We start from the raw sequence: 24,725 nt of genomic DNA, 5'->3' as shown, positions 1-24,725 counted from the left end.
CCTGTTTTTGCCTCCAGGCACACGCACCTTCCACTGCTTCCAGTGTTTGAAGCAAGCGGTGACAGCTGCAGTCCGCAGGGATGGAAGTAGGAACATTTGCAAAACATGTCATGAACAAAAGAAGAAAAGAGCAAGGAGAGACCTGTACAGATCTTTAATAACCAACTATAAAACAGGCACTTGGTGAGCCACTTTACAACTTGCAAGAGACACTGCATTTCCCTTTCTTCTCATTCGTATTCATTTTGCACATTTTTAAAATAAAACTTTTACACCACACATTCATCTACCTACAATATAATACAATGTAAGATACATACAGTATAAACAAGATAAAGCACCTTTGTTGTCCTAGTAAATACTATTAAGAATTAAACACTTGGAGTTAAAGATTGAGTTTGTAATTTGTGTGTGGTATTTTCAGTGCATGGGAAGAACTCCAAATACAGGTCTTGGGACTTTGATGTCCTTGTATGCACCTGAGTTTATACAATGGAAGCTTTTCCTAATTTTGTTTTCTGTCAGCCTACATGTGATTTACTTGGATGGTTTACACAGTATTAATAAAATACAGAGAGCCAGTAAAAACAGTCTGATGTACGTTTGTAACTGCATCTGCTACAGATCTCATGTTCCCTTCTGAGGACATTGGCATTCACATTACAATAAAAAAACACAATGTAGCACCACGTAATGTTTATACAAAGGCTAATACGATGAATGTCAATGCAGTACAGTAATGTAAAAAAAAAATACAAAATGACTATGTAGGAAGTATTTATGAAAGGTGCACAGACAATAGTCCATGTCAGTTCTGATGTCATTTGGTCCTTTAGTAGAAAACATTAAAAAAATTATTTTATGAATGCAACATGAACATGCATTTCTAAAAACAAAATATTTTACTGTATTTTCAAGTATTCTTTTTTCTCTCCTTTAGGTAAATGAAATATATTCTCTTAAAAAAACGTTCAATGATTTCTCCAACTAGCATATTTAATTTCTGACCCAATATTCATATCTGCCATTCATCCTCACATTTATGTAATAAAAACACATGTACAAAGAAGAAATAAAGTGACTATGTAAGTATTTAAAGATTTAAAGCATTTCACAGAAAATAGCTGTGCAATCTCATTCACCATAATGAATTGTCTTAAACATTTATACCTGTGAACATTTACAGTCTATTATTCACAGATCCCCCCCCTCCCCAACCCTTAGTTAATAGATTCTGATGTGTCCTTCCTTAAAGGAATCTTAAAGCTAGTGAGTTTTTGGCCAAACAGCTGGCTGAGGAGGTGGTTCTGTGACTCTGCTGTCCGGTAGGAATGGGTCTCCATCGACCTTACCCCTATCTTTGGTCGAGATTTCAAAGAATTGTTCATGGGAACTGAAGAAACTTTCGATATCTGAGAATGCAAAGCTCTCCCCAGAGTTCCCTTTTTGGTTTTATAGTCCCCGTTCTGAGGGCTCACAAACTCAGCCTTCTTTTGCGTACAGCTATCAAGCAGACTTCGTTTCGACTGCAAGCCCAAACTTACAGTCTTGCACTTGGAAATGATTTTGTTGCTAACGACATCATCCCGTACTGAGGACAGCACAGGGTACTCATTCAGTCCATCTGACTTTCTCTGCAGAGACGGATTTGCACACTTGCTGGGGCAAAATTTCTTCTTGGGTCTAGAATCAACGCCAAAATTTTCTTGTGTGACTGGAGAGGAAACCCTTTGCAGGCTATGAGGGGATTTCGTGTCCTTTCTCTTCTTCTGTCGCCTCAGCGGTTCCTTATCCTCATTTGAAGCTGAGGCATTGGGGGAAACCTTGGAGTGAAGGCCTGGTGTTGACTCTGTGGTCTTTGGACTACTTTTGGTGTTGTCAATTGACTTCTCAAGGGCAGCCTTCTCTTTATTCTGACTGTCATATTCCTGCTCAGCACCATGAGATAAGATCTGTTGTTTGCTGCTATTACTAGAAGAGTTGGACATCTGATGCCACTGCTCCTCATCCCCCTGCTGGTCCATCACATCGACAGCTGATTCATCCTTTGCAGACTCAGGTGTCTTTAAACTGATTTGATTTTCTATTAAGCTGACTACAGAGTTGTCACTAGGAGGAGGTGAATCTGTTTTTTCTTCCGTTTCTGTAGCGTCACCTTGAACAGAACCTTCCTCAGCTTTAACAGTCTCCTCCCCCGCACCACTACTCTCTTTAGATGCTGACCAACAGGTTGTTTCTGCTCTAATGTGGATCGACTCATTCTCCTCTTTCACGTCGCATGCTTCAGGAATTGATATTTCATTACCCTCTTTATCAAGATGAGGCGAGGGAGTCGGGTCAATTTCCTCCTTCTTGGGTGTAGCAGACTCAGGAGAATCCATATGAATGCATTTTTCCAACTTTACAAGCAGTTCAGAGTAGTCCTCAGCAATGTCCTCAGTCTTCACACTTGTATTGTTTGTGTCACTGTGGTATTCATTTTTGATGGTCTGTGTGGAGTCGTCTGCCATGGACACAGGGGGTTTGGAAGACTGTGTGTCAGAGTTTTGATTTAAGTGCAGTGAGCTTACGCTAGCAATGCCACTGTCTGAGCTGTTTTCTTGCAGACTGTCAGGGAGAATTCTCCTCTTTTTACTTGTAGGCGAAACACATTCATCTTCTTTGGATGCAGACACTCTGACGGGTCTCAAGACGCCTCGGAATTTGAAAATTTTGTTTCCCCCTGACAGGTGCTTTTCCATGTGACGATCAAACTGCTCTTTCTTGGAGAAGGTGTAGTTACAGGTGCTGCAGATGAAGGATTTTTTAATCACGTGCATGACATCAGCGCAGAGCTCACAGGTGTAGAGGGTGGTGTGCTTCGAATCCAGCTCATCCACCTCCTCGTGAGCTCTCTTCAGATGATCTTTAAGCTCCTGGGCCTCCTGATAAGAGACGGGGCATTTGTGGCACAGGAAAATCCTTTCCAAATTGTGAACCACTAAATGTCTCTGGAGTTTGAATGGTTTGGGGAATTGTTTTCCGCAGTGGTGGCAGTCTCTTGAGGGGTCTTTGCAGTTGGGATGCATCTCCACGCTTTTAGGTGTCTCTGTTTTGTGGAGGACTTCAAGTGGGGTTAAGGCGTTCTTCCCACCAGCTCCGCTGGCGCTTTTACATTTGTGAAGCTTTGCCTCAGCACCCTCTACCATTGTGCTGTCTGCAGAAACAGCTTTTTCCTGTTCTTTATTAACTTTGCTGGCCTCTCTGCTCACCTTGCTGGGGCGATGTTGCATTATTGAGGAGATGAAGTTCTTCACTGCTGTCTCTTGCATGAAGCTGCCCGAAATGCCTAGCATGGATCCTTGAGTCTGACCCCTCCTGGCAAACTGTGTGGCATGCTCCCGTAAGTGTTCATTGTACATCCACACATCTGATATCTCCTTCAAACACATTCCACAGGTCCAAATACCTGTCTTGTTTTTTGCATGCTTCTCCCTCAGATGGTCTCTTAGTTGTTCCCTGGAGCTGAATTTACGCTGGACACACATGTAGCAGGTTGGAGGTGGAGAGGGGTTGTGGGAGAGTTTGTGAAAGTTCAGCTCACCCAGGGTAAGGAACCAAGTGAAACACACTTTGCACTTGTATTGTTTATCTTTGACTTTCATTCCGCCATCTTGCCGTTTCCTGCCTCGCCGCTCTGCCACTTTGTTGGACTTTTCATCATCTCTATTCTCCACATCAACAGTTGCGATTGCTGGAGGAGCTACTGAGATATCTTTATTAGAATCAAAGAACTGGATTTCTGGAAGCTGAAACGTGGTGTTCATGTTTTGGATGTCAATGCTGTGGAAGGTTTGAACGCCCTCTGGCTCCACAGTGTACGGGGTGGATGCTACTTCTGGTTTACAAGATTTGAGGTCAGAGGTCACAGATGAGCTGGTATCAAAGCTGGTGAAGGCAGCGGGACCGCTCCATTCAATTGAAGATTCATCAATTGTGCTTTCGAGAGGTTTCAAGAGGCTGCTGCGGAGCTCTTTAATGTTGTCATGAACAGCATCCCCCTGATCCCTCTGTTTAACATCTGCCAGCGGTGTGACATCTGCCTTTATTGTGCTGTTGTGGCACATATTCAACATGATGGCATCATCAAGAGAAATTGTCTCATATTCACAGTGCTTTGCGTGATTGTCATTAAAAGTCTGTTCAGCCTGGTTTTCCGCGAATTGATCTTTACTTTGCACGAATGTTTCAGGAGGAAGGAAGTCAGCAGTCACATTTGAACGGGGCGATAGCTTCTGCCTTTTGTTTCTTTTGCTGTACACCCTTTGGCACTTCTTCCTTTTTGCCTCATCATCTCTGGGGAAGAGCTGTGAGAATGTGGTGTCATCGTCAAGTAGGGCCTTCAGATCAGGACTTATACTTGGAGGGCTGAGAGCTGTGGAGTTCAAACAGGAGAGAGGATGTACTTTGTCTGCAGGGCTACTGTTTTTCTCACATTTTATTTCGCCTGCCACGTTTCTAAGAATCTCCTGGGCAAGGCTATCTTCTGAACCTTTCAGTTCACACATGTCTTCCACAGGGAGCAGAGTCCTTCTGGTTTCATCACATTCTCTGATAACCTCCTTTTCTACAGTTATAGTACTTTCCACATTATTATCCGTACACACTTCCAAATTTGCCATCTCTGTGATACTCGTACATTTTGTTTCTTCTGCATCAGCAATTTGATTGATCTCCACAGTTTCATTAAGTACATTTGTCTCTTTTGTTGGAGATCGGGCTGTGTTGTCAAAAGCAGGCTCTGAAGCAGCACAGTGAGGGAATTCCTCAGTTCTTTCACTGGTTTTCTCCTGTTCCTCAGAAGATTGGCTGCGCTCTGCACTGCTTTTGAATTCGGGAGTTATAGCTTGAAGTATATCTGTTTTTAATATATTCAGAAGCTCATCAGAGAGATGGTTAGGCTTTCTGTTTACCTCACTGTTCTTGTTCTTTCTAGCTTTGTTGTTCTTCTTTGCTTTTACTGACAGCATTGGGCTTTGATAGCCTATTTCATCTACTGCCACTGCACTTGTCTCACTTGCCATTTCCTCCAGGATGGATTCGGTGTCTGCCGCTTTAGATATGAGAGCACTACTTATCTCAGGCAGGCCATCTATTTTTGTTGGGTAACAGGTCTGTGAATCATCTTTATGTTTTTTCTCTGTAGTTTGTGATGCTTCATAAATAAGCGCACTCCCCTGATGGCTTGATGCTGCACTCTGCGGGCCAGTGTGTTTTTCAGCTTTGACCAAATGCTTCATTGCTTTATGCCTCTTTAACCCTGGCACAGTCCTGAAACACATGAAGCAAATTTCGCAGAGCACTTTGCCCTGCTGAGCGCTGCTCTGTGTCTTTTTTTGCGTCACATCTTTGTGTATTTGCGTTGTTGAACACTGGCCAGTGTCTATTGTTGGTCGCTTCTCTGAAGGGTCTGATGGAATCAGCATTTGTTCACTTTCACAGATGATGAGTGGCTTAGGAGTGGGCGGACCATCTGAAAAGGTTTTTTTGAGAAGTTTACTGTCCTCAACAGAAGCTTTGTGAGAATCTAAAGTTTCTGTTTCAGCCTTGCTCAGAAGGTCTGCATGCACATGCAAATTCTCAACAGGTTTGAGCACCTCATGGCAAACCTCCAGGTTTGTCTTTACATTACCAGCTGTAGAGTCTGTTCTCTTGCTTTGAGCTGGGAGCCCCAGTGAAAAACATGTGAATTTCATACTCTGCTGTAGCACCAGTGGTTCATCGGATGAATATAGCTTAGCTGCAGGGTTGGAATTCAGTGATGCTCCTGTGTCTGCTTCAGTTTTGCTAAAAATCAGTGCAGGGTTTATACTCAGATCACATGATTCAGAGTCATCACTGGGTCTCAGCACGGTATCTGCATTCTCTTTAGGCTGACTGGCTGGTGAGACTGGTATGTAATCGTACTGGTTTAGTTGTGGAGGTTCATCTGAGATGCTGTTATAGTTGAGTGGGCTGAGCTTGAAGTCGTACATTAAATCTCTTTTTCCAAGGCTCTCTGATACCACTGGTGGTTCTGCCATAACGGTTGCTGGAAGTGGAGAGGAGATGGTGGTGTCAGATCTGGGGATTTTACACTCTATCATTCCCAAGTGCAGGTCAGGCGGACTTATTAAAGAGTACTCCATCTCCACGGTTGTGTTTAGCTCCTCACTGTTTGAATTTTTGTTTTTGCCTTTGCTTCTTGGGGATTTTGTATTTTGAATGGAGTCTTGATCAATAAATTTATTGTCGCATGTATTGTTTGACTTACACGAATCCTCTTCTGTGTTACATTTCCGCATAGGCATTTGATTAGAGCTTGATAATAGAGGACTGACTGATGGAGCAGTCGTTAAATAGACGCAGTGACTTTCTTCCACTTCATCTCTGCACGGTGAGTTATGCTGACTTGCCATGAAATCAATGGGAAGCTGCTCTTTGATGTCCTGAACATTTAAAATCTCTTCTCGTTTCTGAGCAGACTCAAAGATGAGACCTGTCTCAGTTTTTAATGAGTCATTAAATGGAGTCATTTTGCAGGAATCACCGTTAATGATGCCATCAGACTGTGAAATGATCAACAGATTGCTTTGTCCCTCTATGGATTGGGTGTCATGGAAGGGCGAGCAGCATCTAGAGCTTTCTGTTTTGGTTTCCACCAGTAACGGACTGCAGGGCTTGTCTGTGGTGACAATCTCTACGGACATATCAGTTTCACTGTACGTCTGTGTCGACAGGCCTATTAAATGATCTTGGCTTGATGTTTCAACAGTTATTTTAACAGTTTTACTTTCTGACCGCTCCACTTTTAATTCGTCAGCATGCAATGAGCTGTTGTCGTCACGATTACCATGGCTACCAGCTGATTGTCGCTCCGCTGCTGCCTTCGTCACATCTGCCATTTTCTCACTAATATCTGAACTGGGCTCAGCCTGAGCTGGTGATAACAGATGAACACCAGAGTGACCCGTAATTCCCTTCACCGCCTCCGCTTCCTCACCCGTGGGTGAATACTCTCGGCTGACACTACTGTTTTTAAACAGCTGATCGACATTGTCCTCTGCATTACAGTTCCCGCAAGATTCCTCATCCACACGTGGCTCATGTGTCACCACACTTGAGCAGTGAGCAGTCTCGGTTAAAGTGCTACTCTTGGAGATATCCTGCTCTGATGCGACTTTACTCTGTGCCTTGTAATCCTTGTTTTCTGTGGCCTCACTTGGCTGCGATGAATTTGGCTGGCTGCCATTGACTCTGGGGTCAGCCTTGCTGGAGAGAGATGACTCTGACTCATCCAGAATGAATTCAATTTCATCCTTCCTCTCACTGATATTTGGAGGTGATAATATATTCTCCTTTTTCATAATTGCTTCCTTTTCCTCATGATCTTCTCTTTCAACTGCATCTGTTGCCTGACATTCAGTTTCTACATGTTGTTGACTTTGGGGAGAGTTGACATTTGGCGTTTTGTCTACTGATATAAGGGGTTCTTTCTTGAATATAGAGTGTGAAATCACCTCCAGACTTTTCATGAGATTTTCTGTATATCTCTTCTGCTCCAAAATCTCTTCCTTTGTTTCCGCAGGAGTGTCTTCTTCAGCACTTCTTTCCTCCGTTTTTTGACCAAGGTGGAGCTGTGGGTGTTCAATACGTGAGGATGCAGAGATTAAATTTGGTGCATGGCCCTCTTTGTCTGAAAATATTTCAAGAGCCCCTGATTCATTGTGAATTGCAGTGTGGGGACTGTGATGTTCACCCATTAGCTCAAATTGAAACGTGCCGTGCCATGAGAGTCCCTGTTCAGTGAAAGGCTCTGAAGGCATCGAAACAGGTACATCTATCGTCGGTACAGAGCATTTAGCATCCAAAGTGGGGCACTCACTCTCTGACTCATCACCCAGACGTAAAGGTGAAAATTTGCTCATTTGCAGCTGTTTGGGGACGTGCTGATCCAGTATCGGTGGCCTTTCCAACTTTGTTGTCTGCAGCTGGTTCTCGAGCTCGTTCACTATTCTCTTTATCTCCAGCTCATCCTCTGATGCACAGCTGTTGAGATTTGCACTGTAGTCAGTTATTTTTTCTGGCAGAGACAAAGGAACGTGATTATAATCTGGCTTCTTTTCATTTGATTTCTCCGAGTTGCTTTTGTACTGGGATATCTCATCTGGTAGAACGGGGCTAACAATGAGATTCCAGTCTCTTTGCTCCAGAAAAGGAGAGAAAGATGACACAAAGTCGTCCTTTTTCTCCGATGTGTTTTCTATTGAATGGAAACCCTCTTTTTGTATCGGCATCTCCGAGTAAAGGCCACCGTCAAAGCCTGTGAGGTCCCCAAACATTGATGAGGTGTCAAATGAAAGCGGAGATTTAATGAGTCCTTGCTCCTGGTCCAGGGGGTAAGGCATGAGGTGGAGTGTGTCTTTTTGTATCAGCGGGCTTTGGCTTTCAGTTGGAGACAGGCACACTTCATCCATCAAAGAGCTGCAAAGAGACCCAGGTTTGTGCGTGACTAGGTCACTGGCTAAAGTGATAGCCTCTTTCACTGCACAGACACTGTCGCTCTGTTTTTCAAACGTGGGAGTGTCTGATAACTCTGGCTGTGCAGCCAGGGAGCCCTCTCTTCTTTTGCCCTTTGTTTTTCTGTCAATATTGAAATCAGTTTCTTTGGTAGAGGGGGACTGTGAATTAAATGTCTTGTTATCTGTGCCGCCACATTGTGTTGGTTCGTCTTTAGGGCAAAGATTGTCTGCTCTCTGTAGGGAATTTCTGTCTGAAGTAACCGTTGTACTGGGTTCTTTTTTGTGAGACACGGGTTTCTCTCTTGATTTTGCATGAGACGTTTTGCTTTTTTCCAAGTGCTTTACTATGTCTTTTGCTTTTTGTGAGGATGCCGCTAGATCAGCAGCTTCAGGATTTGAGTGACATTTCTTTGGATCCTCTGTATTGTCTTTGATATCAGAATGAATGGCTTTGTTGTTGTTATACTTCTTGACAGATTTTGTGAAAGTCAGTGCAAGTGTGCTGGACTCTTTAAATAACTTCTGAGGGGAAGACCTTTCATGGGTTTTCTGCTCTGGAGACTCTTTGTTTTTGTCTGTCTTCTTCTCACAGTCTGAGTCAGTGCGATCAGTGCTTTTGGGGCTGTTGATACTATCACTTGAAACACTCACAGATGTGCTGAGTTCACTGCTTGTGGACGATCTGCTACCCCGCCTCCTGAGCCTCTGGTGAGAGCTGTGCTTGTCGGGCGAGAGAGAAACCTCTTCGCTTTTTTTCATCTCAAAACAGTCCTTCGACTCATGCCTCCATGCTGCCTGGTCCCTCTCGCTCTTCGCTCGCCACTTGCACTCTTTAGTGTATGTATATTTACAGCGACTACTCTGATTCAGTCGGCCTTGGCTTGCTATCTTTACGGGCTCACATTCATCATCTGAGTCTGAGACATAGTCGTATTCTCCAAAGGCGGTGTTCTGCACCGTAGGAGTTAGTCTCTCCATCACCAAGGAAAACTGAAGGTTTTTAGTACCTTTGACGTGGAGTTTATGGAGCTTATTTTTCTGTTGAACTATTTTGTGAATAAGTTCTTTGCTCCAGGTGCCCCCTCCAGTGTTTTTCCTCTTGCTCTCTTTCACTGCAGTTCTTGAAGTCGGAGAGGTGGAGGCCTGTGAGGGTGCCGACCCTCGAAGTGCGGAGTTGTCCTGAAAGCTCTTAACGCCGCAGCGTTCCGAAAACTTGCTGGATAAGAGTAACCTCTGTGTCCCCGTGTTTTCGCCCTCGCTCTTGCACAGAGTTTTTGCCTCTTTCACTTTGCTGCCTTGTTCCCACGTCTTCTCCCTGGAGGCAATTCTTGAATTTTTATGAGAGACTTCTTTTTTTATGTTAATTTTCTCATCTTGTTCCAGATTCAGAGAGATTTTCTCAGGGCTCTCTACATCAGAGTCATAAAAATACTTTTCCTGTGTGAAAGACACATCATCAACTGCTTGTTTATTTTTGCTCTCAAAGACCAGGGATTCTTTCATTTTCAGAGATTGTTTGTTTGACGATGTTTTGACAGTGGTGAGGTCATCATCAGCAAATGCATCAATAAAGCTGCTGTCTATTTCAGCATTGTCTGACTGATATCCCAGTCCGTTCAAAGCTTCTGTGATTAGACTGTCTAACTTGGCATCCATTTCCAGCTCGGGGAGGTTGACTGAACTGGAGAACAGTTTCATTGAATCGTCTTTATTGTCTCCTTTCATTTCACTGTCACATATCAGGTCGCCATTTTTATTGAGGCCCAACAAAGACAAGTGAAGATCAGACGGACACCTTGAGAGTGAAACGTTTGACACGGACGACACTGCTTTTGCTGGATCTGAATGGTATTTTCTACTGTCCTCAATCTTTGCCGTTTCTTTGAGGTCATTTTGTGCAAACGTGTGATGAGCACAGTATTGCTTATGGCCTAAAAATGAGGCCAGGTTGTTGAAATTTTGATCACACTGTTTGCATGTCAGGAGCACATCCAACTGGTCAAGATTTGCTGTGGCTAATGAGCTGGCTAACAGCTGATGTGCAGAGTATGGCGGGGGAGGCTGCTGGTGCTCCACGCCAAAACTATCCACATAAGCTTTGCTTCCATCCATAGTTGTCTTTACATGACTACTGCTTTGCAGGTAGCTCATCATGTCGTCTTTGGGTCTGTCTGGTACAAAAGGAAGGTTCCGCGGAGCGTCGGAATGAAACTGGTGGGAGTGAGTGCTCAGGTGATCTGAGGGTAACTGGGTTTTGCCTTGTGGTTGGTGATAGAATGGGTGAGAGGGTGGTGGCTTAGATATCTGCGTGTCCTCTGAGCTGATGTTAACAGGGCTCGTGGATGCTGGGGAGTGGGAGGAGCAGGTACTGCTAGATGCAGGATTATGAACTGGGGATGGTAAAGGGGATTCATAAGGCGATACCATCATCAGTCCCATAGGCGGCACCTGTAATGGTGGAAAGCTGTAGTTTCTTGACGGTGCTGCTGGAAGAGAATGATTGAGTCCAAAGAATACTACCTTATTTTTCGACTCACATACTTGTGAGTGGCTTGTTTCTACTTTAAAAGTTGGGACTGTGTTACTGTTTTTTTTAACAATCTCCTGTCTTTGGTTTGAAAAGACATCACCAGTTCTGCTGTTCTGAAATGAGCCAGGAGTTTTCAACGAGCTGGGTTTATGTGATTTTATGTCATCCTGCCAGTCAGAGGGGGAAACTATGTAAGCCAATTTTTGATTGCTTATTTGTCTAGATAACTCAATTCTACTTTGGTTTGGCATGGCAGGGGTGGGTCGTATCTGCTGCCAGGGCATTCTGTTATTTTTAGATGAATTTGGCCTTTGGTCAATCGCTGGCTGGTTCTGAAACTGAAACTTGTCATTTATATCAGTGTACTGAATTGTGTTTGGATCCTCTTGTGAATATGCCTTATTAGGCCCCTCCCATGAATGTGGTATCCTACTTAGAACATTACTGTTGATGTTTTTATCAAAAGCCATTGTGCTCGAGCGAATGTTATTGACTGGAATGCTGTTATATGTTTTGGTGGGAAAGTGCATTGGTGAGCCTGGGACTTGTGAAATATTTCTTGCATGCATACTTCCTTGAATGAGTGTTCTTTGGTTGGCAGCTGTGTCTTTGGGGTGACAGTTTCTCTTACTCCCCGAGGTGATGGCTGCATCCCTACTGTCTGCCTGACCAATTGCATCTGTGCTCTCGGCCAGCCCAGTCTTTCCTTGCTCCGACTGCTGTGAGCTGGAGCCAGAGCTGTCGCTGCTGGCTGAGTCCTCACTCAGGTTTCTTGGACACTGGATGGATGATGCCACCCCTTGCATAAACTGTGACTGCGGATTGTGAGGATAAGTGCTTCGACCCTCTGGTTGCTGTTCATTATTGAACTGAGTGTTGTTCTGAGCAATATTTTGCCCTTCTGCAGGTGCGAAAGAAAACGAGTTATGGGTCACATGAACAGAACCTAAAGAGGCGTTTGTGAAGTCTTGGGATTGTGGGTCCTGTTCACAGGGAAAAGAGTCAGAGGTTGATTCTTCCATTAAATTATATCCATACTGAAATGGGCCAGGCACAAATGTGTTTGCCTTATTTGCTTCTGATAGGGCAGTGGATTTCTGCGATGAAACCCCAAAGTTAGCACCATTGAAAGTCCTTTCAGGAGATGCCCATGCATTAGAGCCACTCAGATGAAAGTCAGTCAGAATCAGTTGGCCGCCAGGCTGTGCACTGTTGCTCTCCATGGATGCTGGCTGCTGCTGCTGTGACAGGGGTGGGTGTGGGTGAGATGATGTTCCACTTGAGGAGCCCAGTGTCTGTGAGGTAAAGCTTTGGGAGGTGAGGTTAGAGGAAGCCTCTTGGAAACAGCGGCTGTAGCTAAGCTCTTCTTGTTGTAGTTCGGCCTCTCTCTCTGGTATACTGGGAACGTGGAATCTGTAGCTGCCCGAAACTGGGCCACGACTGGTTTCCAACTTCTTGGGTGGCAAAACCTTCTGCTGCGGATATGCAATACCAACAGTGCGTGGATTTGTAATGCCTGGTCTGTACAGCTGCTGTGGGTTGCCTCGCTCTGTCTTTACTGACCGCTTCCCTTTCTCTCGGCTGCGGCTCTTTCCACTTGGAGACTGGGGACTGCCTTTGCCACTCGACCAAGTCCTGTCAGTGGCGAACTTTGATCTGTTCTGCAGTGATCTGAAGTCAATCTTCCCTGCTTGCTGTGGTCGTATGACAGCCTCACGCTGCTGAGGACAGTCCCTTTTCTTCTCTATTTTTTCAGCTTTGGGCCCTCTGCTACTGGCTCTGGCCTCAGTGCCTGTGCTTGAAAAGTGCTCTGAAGATTCCTTTGAGGTTTTTTCACTCGTCTGCTCCAGCGTGGTGCCCTCATCCTGCAGTTTGGACTCAGTGTCCAGCTCTTTGACTGCATGCATTCGCTGAGTCTCTCCTGCCATGGTGCACAATGTGTGCTGTGAAGGCCTGGTCCTCAGAAGCGCTATCTGGGAGACAGGGACATCGTCTTGTGTGTAGTAATAATCACTAAATGTCCAGTGGCAGGAACTGCAGGGACCGGGCTTCTCGCTGCAAGCTCATCTCTTCACCCTCATTGTCAATTGCAGATCTGGCACCAAAGCAAATCAGACCTGGAAGGAATAAAGAGCAAAGAGGATCAGATGGCAACCTTAAACTATCTGATGAAAACAATTAAAAACTCTTAGAAATTAAATGTTTTTTGTTAGATAAAAGCAAACAATACTAATTAAACATGCAAGCGAAACATTGAACAGCATTCAGAAAAACTTGTGTATCCAAAAAATACTTTTTGGCCTAGGTGTTAGTATTGAAAATAGAAATGCCAGGAACTTCCAAATGAAACAAATAAAGTTAAAAAACAAAACAAAACCCTACAGTTTCACACAAAGCTACTTCATGTCATATACTTGTTCCCTGTTTCTGCCAGCAGAGAGCAGTATTGCAGCATCAAACAACAGTACTGTCAATATACACTGTGTGATCAATAGGGAATTCCAAAATTCTGTCTTTTCATACTAGTCCTTGAGATATTACTTAGTCTAAGTTCCTTTTTTCAACAACAGACACATTTCAAACAACCACATAGAGTTTTTTTGAGTGCTTGATTCTCGCTTGACAGCAGTAAATAGTTGTTGTGTCATATTCAACAGTCATACAAAGAAAGCAGTTTCGTCTTGGAATGATGAAGTTGAACGTAGTTCTGAGGATGAGAAAAATTCAGTACATGCATCCAAAGTGCATTGCCAGTAAATGAATCACAGACTCCTTGAGAGAAGGGACACAATGCCACAGTGTTCTTTTGCTACAGAAGGCTTCAGGTTTAGATCATGGAGGAATATCGAGGATTAGTCAGCCAGCCCTTAGACAGTGAGAAGTGAGGGCACACTGACGTTTGTTGCCTTTCCCCAGGCATCCCAGACAGTGCTCTCGGGTCCTGGTTTACTTTGGCCCGGCAATGCTCCTGGTTGATTGAGGTCAGACCAAATGAAACTTGCAGTTAGCACCAAAATGTAATTTCTAGGCCCGGTAACCAAACTTCCAACACATCTTCTGTCTGCCTCCACTGACTATACCGGTACTGGAGGTAGCCTGTGTTTGCCGAGACTACCTTTCTGGTTAAAGCATCTGTTTTGGCTACCATCCACTGTGCTGAAGTGTCCTTGAGCAAAGCACTTGTGGTTTACTGAGGAAAGTTTTAGCTTGTGAGGAATGAGTGAAAACTGCATACTAAAATGAAAAACTAAGTACCACTGAATCGAGCCTCTCTTTTAGCCAGTGACTATAATGGAGCCAGAAAACTGTATATAACACTGTGAGATGTGAAAGACAAACAGACAGTAAGTATGTGCACCCTCATCAGTCTCTCAGGAGATTATTTTTTTGGAACTCTCTGGGTCATTTTGTCATCAGCACCTGATTTTGTTTCCATCTTGAATCCATCCTGTGGAATCAATATTTTTACTAAAACATCCTTTAGCAGGTTGGTATGGTAATTATGATTTATGTACTCTTTTATTTATAGCCGTATTCAGTTAGAGGTATAATTCAGGCAGATTTAAAAAAACAACCCTACTTTAGTTTTTTTTGCAAAACATCCAAATTCCTTTCGTAGAGATCGTATCTGATCACCTGAGCACCGAGCCTATGATAAGACTGTTTGACAGCACAACATTAGTGCTGACTATCTGGAAGACGATGACAGATGGCTCACAAATGAATTCTTTGTGCACCCTGGCAAAAGAACCAAACCACATTTAATCACGATGAAACATAAATACAATCCTGTTTCTGTAGGAGTATGTCTTGTGGCCTTATTAATGGTAATAAGTTAGCAAGTGCATGGTATGTTGACTGTATTGTAGTGTAAGTGAGGTCACAGCCAGATAGGTCCCTAAAGGTGGACAATTTTTTTTCACTGTATAAATTCAAGCCCTCTCAAAGCCACAGAGACGAGGAGATGAGCTGATATGAGATAAGATGTGTTGGCCTACAGCTTTGAGCCTTGAAGGCCATTATGTTTCCATCCACAAAGCAGCAGTCAATGCTTTCAGATACCACATGACACACAGTGAGATATGACCCTCAATTTTTTCTGACAAGATCACCCTGTGCTGCATGTTTCCTTGTCTCATCCTGTGGTAAACCTCCCAGAGGTATTTAACAGTTTGGAAGGGAGACCTGAAGCTGAGACCTGGCTAGGTTTTGACCTGGTTGTGAAAAATCACATCCCCTTTACAGCTCCACAGAATCTGAAAGCCAAAGTGTCTGCAGGTATCTCTGCCACCGGTTGGGGAAACTGGGGTGAACGGTCTTGCCGCGTCTCCATCAGGCAGCGCTTGATCCAGCACTGCTGAGTCAACAGTCACGATCATACATCATAGCCCCAATTGTATTTGCCTAGACTGGCTGTTGCGGTTTGTGGCTGTGAATGAACGCCTCCAACAACAAAAAGAGCAGTATGAGGATTACAGGAACCTTACAGAAGTAGCACCAAAGCCTGAGCTGTCAGTTTACAAAGAGTAAAGGGTCAATTATAGTCTAAAAATGCCTTGGACACTTCCCCTACAGCCCTGGGCTGCACAGTATTTCTTTCCCTTCTCATAAACAAGAATTATTTCATACAGAGACTGCTTGCATATTAATCTGGCAAATTGGTGGTGTTTTTGCACTGCTTACTCAGTTTTTTCATGAAATAGCATGAATTGCTGTTGGACTGTGTATAAAGACAATGTGGTGGTGACAGAATTGCAAGCTGGGCACAAGTTCATATCAAATCCTGTGTGACTGGTCTAAAATTTATTCCATAAAAGTGCATTTTAGTGCAGTTTTATAAGTCAATTAAGGCTGTGTGTATGTGTCCATGTGAGTGTGTGTTCTTCAGGCCTCCTGTCAAATCACCAAGTCTTTCAGGCAGTGGCGCCCCATATGGCTTCACCACAACACCACCCTGACTCTCAGCTTGAGACTGCTGAGTGCCTAAGAACTGGTGTGCTTGTGGTATAAGTCCACGCGTGTTTGTGTGTGTGCGTGCACATAACTGTAACAAAAGTGGCTACACTGTTTTCTCCCATTACTTTCACAAGGGTCTGTACTGGTTTCTCACAGGAACGAAGGAAGGGATGGTTAAACGGTGCTTGAATGAAAGCTCAATTTCCTGGAAGCCCCTTTCCTGTCATTTTAGAACAGGATGTATGTGGTGTTGGTTTAAGTGAATATTTGCTAGTAGCGCTGTCAAAATCTTTGTCGACTCATCACATCAGTCTCACATAGCTGCTTTTGCCATTTAGAGGCCAAAACCTCTAAGCGCCATATCTCTCAAAATCAGTTAACATAAAAGACTACAGGCTCAGCATCTCTTTTTTTATGAGCCACTCAACACCTCTGTTGATGTGCGTTCTGTAATAGGAGAGTACCCAAAGGTGGCTCACAGAAATGGTAAAAGCAGACCAGAGCTACTAAAATGGGTGATCTTAACAATGCAGCAATTCAACATTTGTTTAAGACACCACAAAAAAAAGGTGGCTCGGGAAGACAATGACTCTCCAGAGAAACAAAAAACCCTTAATGCCAAGAGAAAAGCAACAGCAGGGTGAGTAATCCACTCCTACAAAGAATGGCTTGCTTTATAATAATGGAAATCAATAACTGCCATCAGCTGCTTGTTCGCCTTTTCCAGATGCTTGTGCACTGAAACATCAACATGCAGTGGTCTAGAAGATCACTGAGGGAGAGAAGACAGATGAAGACGAGAGATGATGAGAGGTAAGAGGTGATGGAATGGAGAGGCATTTATGGAGTAACGGGGAATTCCATTAAGTAGAAGGAAAAGTGTGCAAAAGGGATGGGTTGTTCAGTGTGTTGCGTAGCCCAGTAGGCTGTGTAATGAGAGGGACGCTGGTGGGGTGTCTCACTGCTCTCCTCACACCTTTCCCAGCATGACCAGCCCAGTGAAGAGAATGCATGGTGAGAGTGGCTGGCCCCAGGCCCTTGTTGGGGCTCTCCGCCAAAACCTCTGTCAGCGTGCCTGCCTCCTCCCCTGTAATTCTGGAGACATCCATTATGCAAGCAATTTGCCTTTAAGATCTCTGCACTTATGTCTATTTAACGGCAGGCTAGGAGGAGAGATATGACAGTGATGCGCTTTCTCAATTCTGCCACCGCAGTTATTAAAACAGAAGCAATGGATGTGGGTGTGCGAACAGCAGTGGCCTGTCAGTAGTTCATAACCTTAGTTTCTCAGTGTACGATTTACAGAGGATAATTAATGAGTCATCTGTCTTCTGCCATACTGGTGACATTTTGCGAGAAGTCAGTTCAGAGTGTCTGAAAGAAGAGCACATCTGAGCACTTCAAATGAAGCAGCGAGCAAAGCACTAAAAGGAGGTTTGTTAAATTTGTGCCTCCCTGCTCGCCACCACCCTAACCCCACCCTTCACCCACTGTGGTTAACTGCTCAGTGGGTAAGATAGAAGGTGTGTATGTGTATGTGAATCTGTTAGTGTGCATGAGTGTGCGCGTCTCAGAGGTTTTGGTGTGTAATTCCAGAGGCTGTCCTTACCCCCTCCCAAGTTTTTCCTCTTTCACAGACGAGTTTTTTCTTTTATTTATTTTTTTTGCTAACCACTGAATTCTGGAGTCAGTCTGTTTCCATATTGCTAACCACAGCATTCCATCAACATGATGGAATCTTTGTTTTAGAGCATTTCAAGGTTATTATTTTTTCTTCTTGACACAGTTTCCAGTATTTCTGCTTGTCTGTGGAATATTACTTGTGTGGCTGTGACAGAAAAAGGTGTGTGTGACAGACATGTAAAACATGAGTGAGTAGAAGAGGATATTAATGAAAAGGGCGATGGAGGTAAAATTTCCTGGCTCCTTCTTGTTTTTAATGGAGAAAGTCTTCCTTCTTTACCGTATCAATATTTGCTTGTCCTTTCTTCTGCCTGGGCAAAAGTATTTGGTTGCCTCTAAAAAAATCATCAGTTGACATTCTCATTTAGCCTCATTTGTAATTGTTTCAATTAGGTCCAGGGCTGTACTCGGGGGAAATTTAACCAGATGACAGTTAATACTATAAGACACACCAAGAGCTCCAGTAAAATAACTAACTATTAATTGCTGCACATATCTAGGTATTTATAAGGTAAAAGACACTTCATGCTTTCTTCACCAAGCCACATACCACAAAAGACAACCTAAACTCATTAAACACTGGCTGAAAGGTATCTGAGGAAAGTCCCGTTATAAAGTGGTCATGGTAGAACAATTACTGAATCTGGATACAGTAGATGCAAAAGGTGAAAGGTGAAACATAGAAGCTTTGGCTTTAGCTCTTTCAGTCACACGTTACAAAGAAATCATAACAATCCTGACAAATTCAGATGTGCCAGATAAAAAAAGACCATCTGTTAATCTTTACTTTGACGTTAAAGTATGTGAAGTTTTTTTTTTTAAATAATTGAAACCGGTTTTATTTAATAATTAGATACATGTCTTTTTCATCCTCTACATGAAAATAAACTTTGATCTTTACAAACCTTGAGGTAAATTATTGTACACACATACTCAAGGACTGAAACGGCATGTAGGTTTATACGGTACAGACATATTTATGTAAACTTTGTCTGCAGTTTCTCTTTCATTAAATAATTTCTGCAGCCATTAGTTATCAGATTCCCATAAATCCATGATACCGTGTTACAATAAAAGTGTCCATCTATTTATGACATACATGTTTTGCTCCATTAATATTTGCATATCCTGTGCCTTAAAGAAGCCAGAGGCAGTGAGACTCTGGCGCCAGTAGCACATAGGTGAAAGTCCAGAGATGAGACTGGGCCTGCGAAAGATGCGCAACAACCTCTTTGGCCTCTGGGGAATCAGCCCTTTGTTAGTGACCCATCACCCTACCTCCCATGAGCAAATGAACAACCTCACCTAACACAAGCGTGCAGAAACAAGCCGCGCGGTAGCCACAAAATTTTGACACAAGCTTCCTTGTCGTCATACGCCATGCCTAAATGGCAAAATACTTATTCAGCCATGCACATGCTGCTATTTCTACACGGTAACAAAAGCTCTAAAATGATTTTTACAACTGGCATAAAGTCTGTGCCTCACACTAATGTTTTAAGCAGTGAAGAAATTCTATATCCCCCTGCAAAAAGAGTAAAAGCAAACCTAACATCACTGGGTATTTAAAGCATGTTGTGTGTTGAACTAAGTATGGAAGAACAGGCAATATTAAATAATTTTGAGATTCTAGTTAGATTTGTTTCTCTTTTAGACAGCCAGATAAGCCCGCATACTACAGCCTTTTGTGGACAGATGCTTTCATTAGAAGAAGTTGGGAGTGGCAGAAATCCATTAAAGACAATGAGGCAAAAGTCTTTTAGACTCCTGTTTACCTGCAGGATATACTCATGACCTTTCACCTTCAGGTTCAACTTTTGCTTAGTAAGGTTTAGACAGGAGTTAGTGTGCACGTATCTCCAGACAAGGGGACAGTCGAGTCCCGGCATGTGACTGTGAAACTTTGGGAAAGGGGGCCATTTAAATGCAGTACATGTCAGTGCCACATAAAACAAGCACATTTTCATGAAATACAGTTTTTCTGTGAGACTTCACAGCTGGCAGATATACAAAAACTCTTTTTGTGAACATTTGGTCTCACTTCATGATAGCAGTTAGGAAAATGGTTCAGGTTTTACGTGAGTGCATGAAAGTGCATTCACACATTCAGAGGAGTAAAATTGTATATGTGTGCTGTATTTATCCAGACAAGTCTGTTTATGTACAACGTGAGTATAAGTTGTATGACTGACATGCACAATGTTTGGGTTTTTATAGAGTAGTAGATGTAATATTACTTTACGGCACCAGCGGCTGAATCAAAGTCAGATTTAATTCTGACTTGATCTTGTCACAGAGATTTAAATCAAAAGGAGAGCGGGTTTGTAATGGAAAGTAATTCACTCCTTTTAGATTTGGCAGCATCTGATGTGCCATATGCTGAGAGAAAGAGCTCAGTATTCTACCGTTAGGTTGGGACAGAGACAAGAACAGAGAAAAAACAAAAAAAAACATGACCAGTAAACTTCTGTTTTCTTGCTTCAAACATCATTCCCAGATGAACCATTGTGCCTCTTTATTCCTTCATTCTATCTTGTGCTGTCTGTCTTAACACTTTCTTTCTGTCTCCATCCCACACCCACATGAAAGAAAATCTCTTCAGTTTAGCATTAGGCTACAGGAACTGAGGGACAGGTGGGGGTTGGTCATGAGAGGAAACAAAAACATTTGTGGAAGATTTAGGACGAAGGTTACTGGAGTGGCTGCATGACTGACAGTCACAGCTTAATGCTAAAATGTCTGTGAAGAAGCTTCTCGGATGATAAGTGAAACATCTTCAAGCAACTTAAAGAAGTCCAGACGCTTTTCTTTCCAAGCTCCTTAGACTTAGCTTAGGTTGTTTGGAGTTGAGTGTATTAGGGTGACAATAAGTATTTTGTGTCTCCAGCAGAATTCTAGCATTTATGTGAGGAGATGAGTGGAAAGGGTAGCAAAGAAAAAACACAGCTTAATATTTTTCCCTCCCTTTTTTATTCTTCCGTCCAATTTGCACCAATGCCAAAATCAGTAGGCCCCTGGCAAATGGCAAAGAGGGAATTCCAGGTCTAGTGTGCGTGAGTCAGTACCAGCATTTTCCAAATTCACTCTGCCTGTGTCTCTTTAAATAGCCTAAGGAAATGTCCAAATGACCTAATTATGACTTTCCTAAGTAGCCTGTGTTAATGCATGACATGGTATTCAAAAATATCCAATGACAAAACAGCAGGATCTTGATGGTGATAAAGTTTGCTTCCCTTCTGTTTGGTTTTATTAGACGTATGTTAGGACCATAAGCTGGATTGTGTTTGTGTCTATGTTTCTTTGTGTTGTGTCTCAGATGTCAAGGATTTCCTTGGTCACGGCAGTTCTTCAAAGGCTTACTGAAGTTAAACGATCTGCCAGAGACATGACTGGACCAATTCATCACCCCTTACTCTATGTCACAATAGTGCAAACTGGAAACTCTGTTTCAGTAATGCATTTTACATCACTAAAATGCAGTCAAACTACTACTGAACTGTGGCAGCCTCTCACACACACACACACACACACACACACACACACACACACACACACACACACACACACACACACACACACACACACAAAAAAAAGTTCTCTTGCCCGAACAAACATCATTAAAAATTTGTTTCTATTTTGGAGACTCAACACTTTGGTCCACTTCAGCAGTTCAGCTGCACCTAAAGTAGCACTTGGAAACAATAACAACGAATCCTATTTAAACAATAGCCTCGTTCATAGCAACAGAAGCTCAGTTTCAGCTGTCATTTAGTGAAATTTTAGCAGGATTCTAACTTTATCCTTTTACTGCTTGTGCCTCAGCACTGCTTGTTTAGTGCTGAGAGACAAGGTGGTATACATCCTGCTCAAAACCACTTTATAGTAATGGTTTGGAAAAGCCAAGACAATTAAGGCAAAATGAAGGAGAACGTGACACACTTGTTGGAGTGCCCCACATTCCATTCTAATTAGCTTGTCAATGTGCCACCTTTGTGAGTGAGACCTTTTTTATATGTTGCTGATAAAACTATCTATAAACAAATGGATTGGGGTGGGGGGGGGGAGGGATCTGGGGGGCATGTGCAGGATCTGAAATAAGAAGTAGCATAGTTCTCAAATTCACAATTGGAGCAGTTGTTCTTTCTTGGAAATCAGAAAAGTCACAAAAAGGCTGGAGAAGAGATATGTGGAGGACGAAGGGATCTCAAGTAGAGAGGACTGTAAACTGCACTCAGAATCTAATTCAGAGCCGTTAAAATAATAAAGTCCCTTATCTGCAACAAACAGTTCGACCACAATATGCTGTGGAAATGTTAAGCTGCAGTGCACCTGTAGCTTACTCTTTCTTTCCTGACTTTAGTATCAGCACTGGCTACTTTACCCTTCCTTGCCTGTCAAAAGAAGATTTCATGGATAACAGTTTGGACTGTTGTCCAGCCGTGTCAGATTTTGGCAGAGACTTCAGCAGTGCTAAACCACAGCTGGTAAACAGCTTTTCCTATCTGATCAATGACTTAAATAGCGGAAGTCTGCACTGTTTCGGCATCATTCCCAATTTTGTTCCTTGTCTCTCTGTCCTCTTTCCTAGCGTTTCCTCTTATCTTTTGCACTTTCTCTGTCCAGTGGTTCTGTGTGGCATGTGTCTTGCTGCGGGTGCAGCAGGAGGACTACCTGATGCGTCGCTGTGTAGAATAGGACCAAGGGGTCTGCTGTTGAAAAGGAGCTCTGTGCTGCATCTGCAGATCGACTTACACGACCACTTCCTGCTTCCGACCAACTCCTCACAGGGAATCCTGTGTGCCAAGGCCGAAAAAAGCTCAAACAGAGGGGTTCAGTCCACCCAGGGGCTGAGCACAGGACCCTATTCATCCTCTCCCCAAGACTCCTCCCCTCTCTCCCCAACCAACCTTAGGATAGCTTTATTTTAAAATTCACAAATATTGCCCTCTCAGAGGCATTGAGATAAACCAACTGCTCATTCCCTTTTTTCACTGGGGCTTGACAGACAAGCTGTGCCAGTGCTGCCCCGAGACTGGTGAGGTGAAACACGCTGGTGTTAAGCCTTTGTATGGTGTCTGTCTCTCTGACATGTATCCACTTACGTCAGAAGGTAAAGTAAGCAGCACGGGTTCATTGACAAAATGATGTATTTGAACATAGAAAAAAGGTTATATAATGGTTTAATGGTTAATGAGCCTTATAATTGAGTCACTGCAAGGGAATCCCGGCAGTCACAGTTAAAGGTGGAGGGTAAAATAAACAAATACATAAATAAATAAATCTCTGTCTGAGGCTAGGGGGAGCAAATCAGTTTGGTTACTGGAGTCGTGCTGCTATTCCAGGAATGCGTACTTTGTCCCATCTAGACCTGGCAGCAGTGGAGAGAACAGGAACTTGGGAATAGTAGTCTTCACCTGAGTTGGAATATTTACACAACCCTATGAGGGCCAATAAGGTAAGGCTATTTAAGATTCTTGGGGAAATGGCAAAGTGGGCAAGTAACTCTTAGGACAAACAAACCCAGCATTAATGTTTTTGGTTTCCCCCCTGCATATTGCTGAGACACAGTCTGTTTTCTCTAATGTCCTTGTCGTTTTTACCTTGGGTCGTTGGACACTGCCGTGTGTTTATACTTTACACACATTAAAACAGCACCCGATACGTCCATTCCTACCAGGGGGACAGAAAAACATTTAACTTGCCGGCTTCCTGGGCTTCCCCCTCGGATGTCAGCCTCAGATGAGGGTGAGAAGAATGACGTTCTGTACAGCCACTGCAAGAAGCCATTCATACATCCACAACTCCACCACAGAGAGTGTGCAGCACTGACCCATGCTGGCTGGAACAGAACCAGCACTGATCCAGTCCCTGCTGTCTCTACACCACACAACATCAGTATTGATCTTTCTGTGCTGGATGCCACAATGATCCTAAGGCTATATGCCCACTGATTCAGCAGGATCACTGCAGGGTCTCTGCAGAGATCCTGCACAACATCACCACTGACTCGAAGATTGTGCTCAATTGCTCAACATCTTCACAGATGAGATAGTACGCTTAGAGCCTATTAAAAACATTGGTATTTCTGGCTGAGCTCTCACTGAAGCATAGGAGTGTATGATGAAGAAATAAACCAGTTTTTACACGATTAATCTCCTGCTGATCAACAAACTTAATCAACTGAAACCACACTAAATGTTTTTGTATACTCCTCAATGCGTTTCCAGTGCTGAAAAGGAGGCCAAAGCACCTGGCAGCACTCACTTTGTTCCCATCAAATGTGCTCGGGCTCACTGGAGACCAGTGCAGGAGGCTGAGATAGAGAAAGCAGCTTCTGTGCATCAACCATACCCCACCTGTCTGACATACCTGTGTGGAACGCTGGCGGCCGAGCAAGCCAAAGAGCAAACCAGAGAATATTCTGTGTACCTAAGAATATTTTTCTCAGCCCATGTCTTAGCAATTAATAGAGGGCTTACATAAAATCGTTGTTATATGTTCTCAGGTTTTAATATAGGTGAGTACAGTGAGTGTGACTTATTCCAAATCTGACAGATTATGGGGCCTCAAATGGCTAAAAGTGAAAGTGAGACTTACAATACCCTTGGGTAGCATGGAGAATATACTTACTCTTGTACACAATGCCACTATCAAAATTTCTAAAAGGGGATTATTCATGATGAAAACATTTTATTTCCAGACACACAGCTTAAGGGAAGGTTCACTCTAAACAGAAGTACACAAATGTCATCCTCTGGCCAGTAGTGCTATTTTATCTGGGCTTTGGACATAATGAATAATATTGAATTAATTCATCTACAAGAATTGCTGTGGGTAATTTTTCTTCTACCAGAAGCAAAATAGTATATGCAAGCTGCAGTAGTCGTGCCCGCTATCTCATGAATTATACTTTGCCTCTCCTTCCTATTTTTACAGCTGCTGCACAACTAGATCTGCTTGAATGCTTAACTCTTTGGTCACAAAGAACTATAAGAAACCCAGAGTATTCAAGACTA

At 43.2% G+C, this 24,725-nt stretch overlaps 1 protein-coding gene across 1 annotated transcript in view; it reads right to left on the bottom strand.

Annotated features, from left to right (window-relative positions):
* Positions 1-139: 139 nt before the first annotated feature.
* Positions 140-24,725, bottom strand: part of znf469 (zinc finger protein 469) — a 208,564-nt gene continuing 183,978 nt past the window's right edge. The window contains exon 5 of the mRNA XM_085281812.1: positions 140-13,187. Within this exon, the coding sequence (XP_085137938.1) occupies positions 1,221-12,998 (11,778 nt within the window). The 5' untranslated portion in view covers positions 12,999-13,187 and the 3' untranslated portion in view covers positions 140-1,220. The remainder of the gene's footprint in view (positions 13,188-24,725) is intronic.

Source organism: Mchenga conophoros, linkage group LG7 (genome assembly GCF_057382185.1).
Source record: "Mchenga conophoros isolate Kocher_MC1m ecotype Shallow Benthic linkage group LG7, M_conophoros_male_GT1.1, whole genome shotgun sequence".
In the NCBI taxonomy this organism is placed as follows: Eukaryota; Metazoa; Chordata; class Actinopteri; order Cichliformes; family Cichlidae; genus Mchenga; species Mchenga conophoros.
The sequence above is the reverse complement of the archived record's forward strand: the minus strand, read 5'-3'. Positions and strand labels throughout refer to the sequence as shown.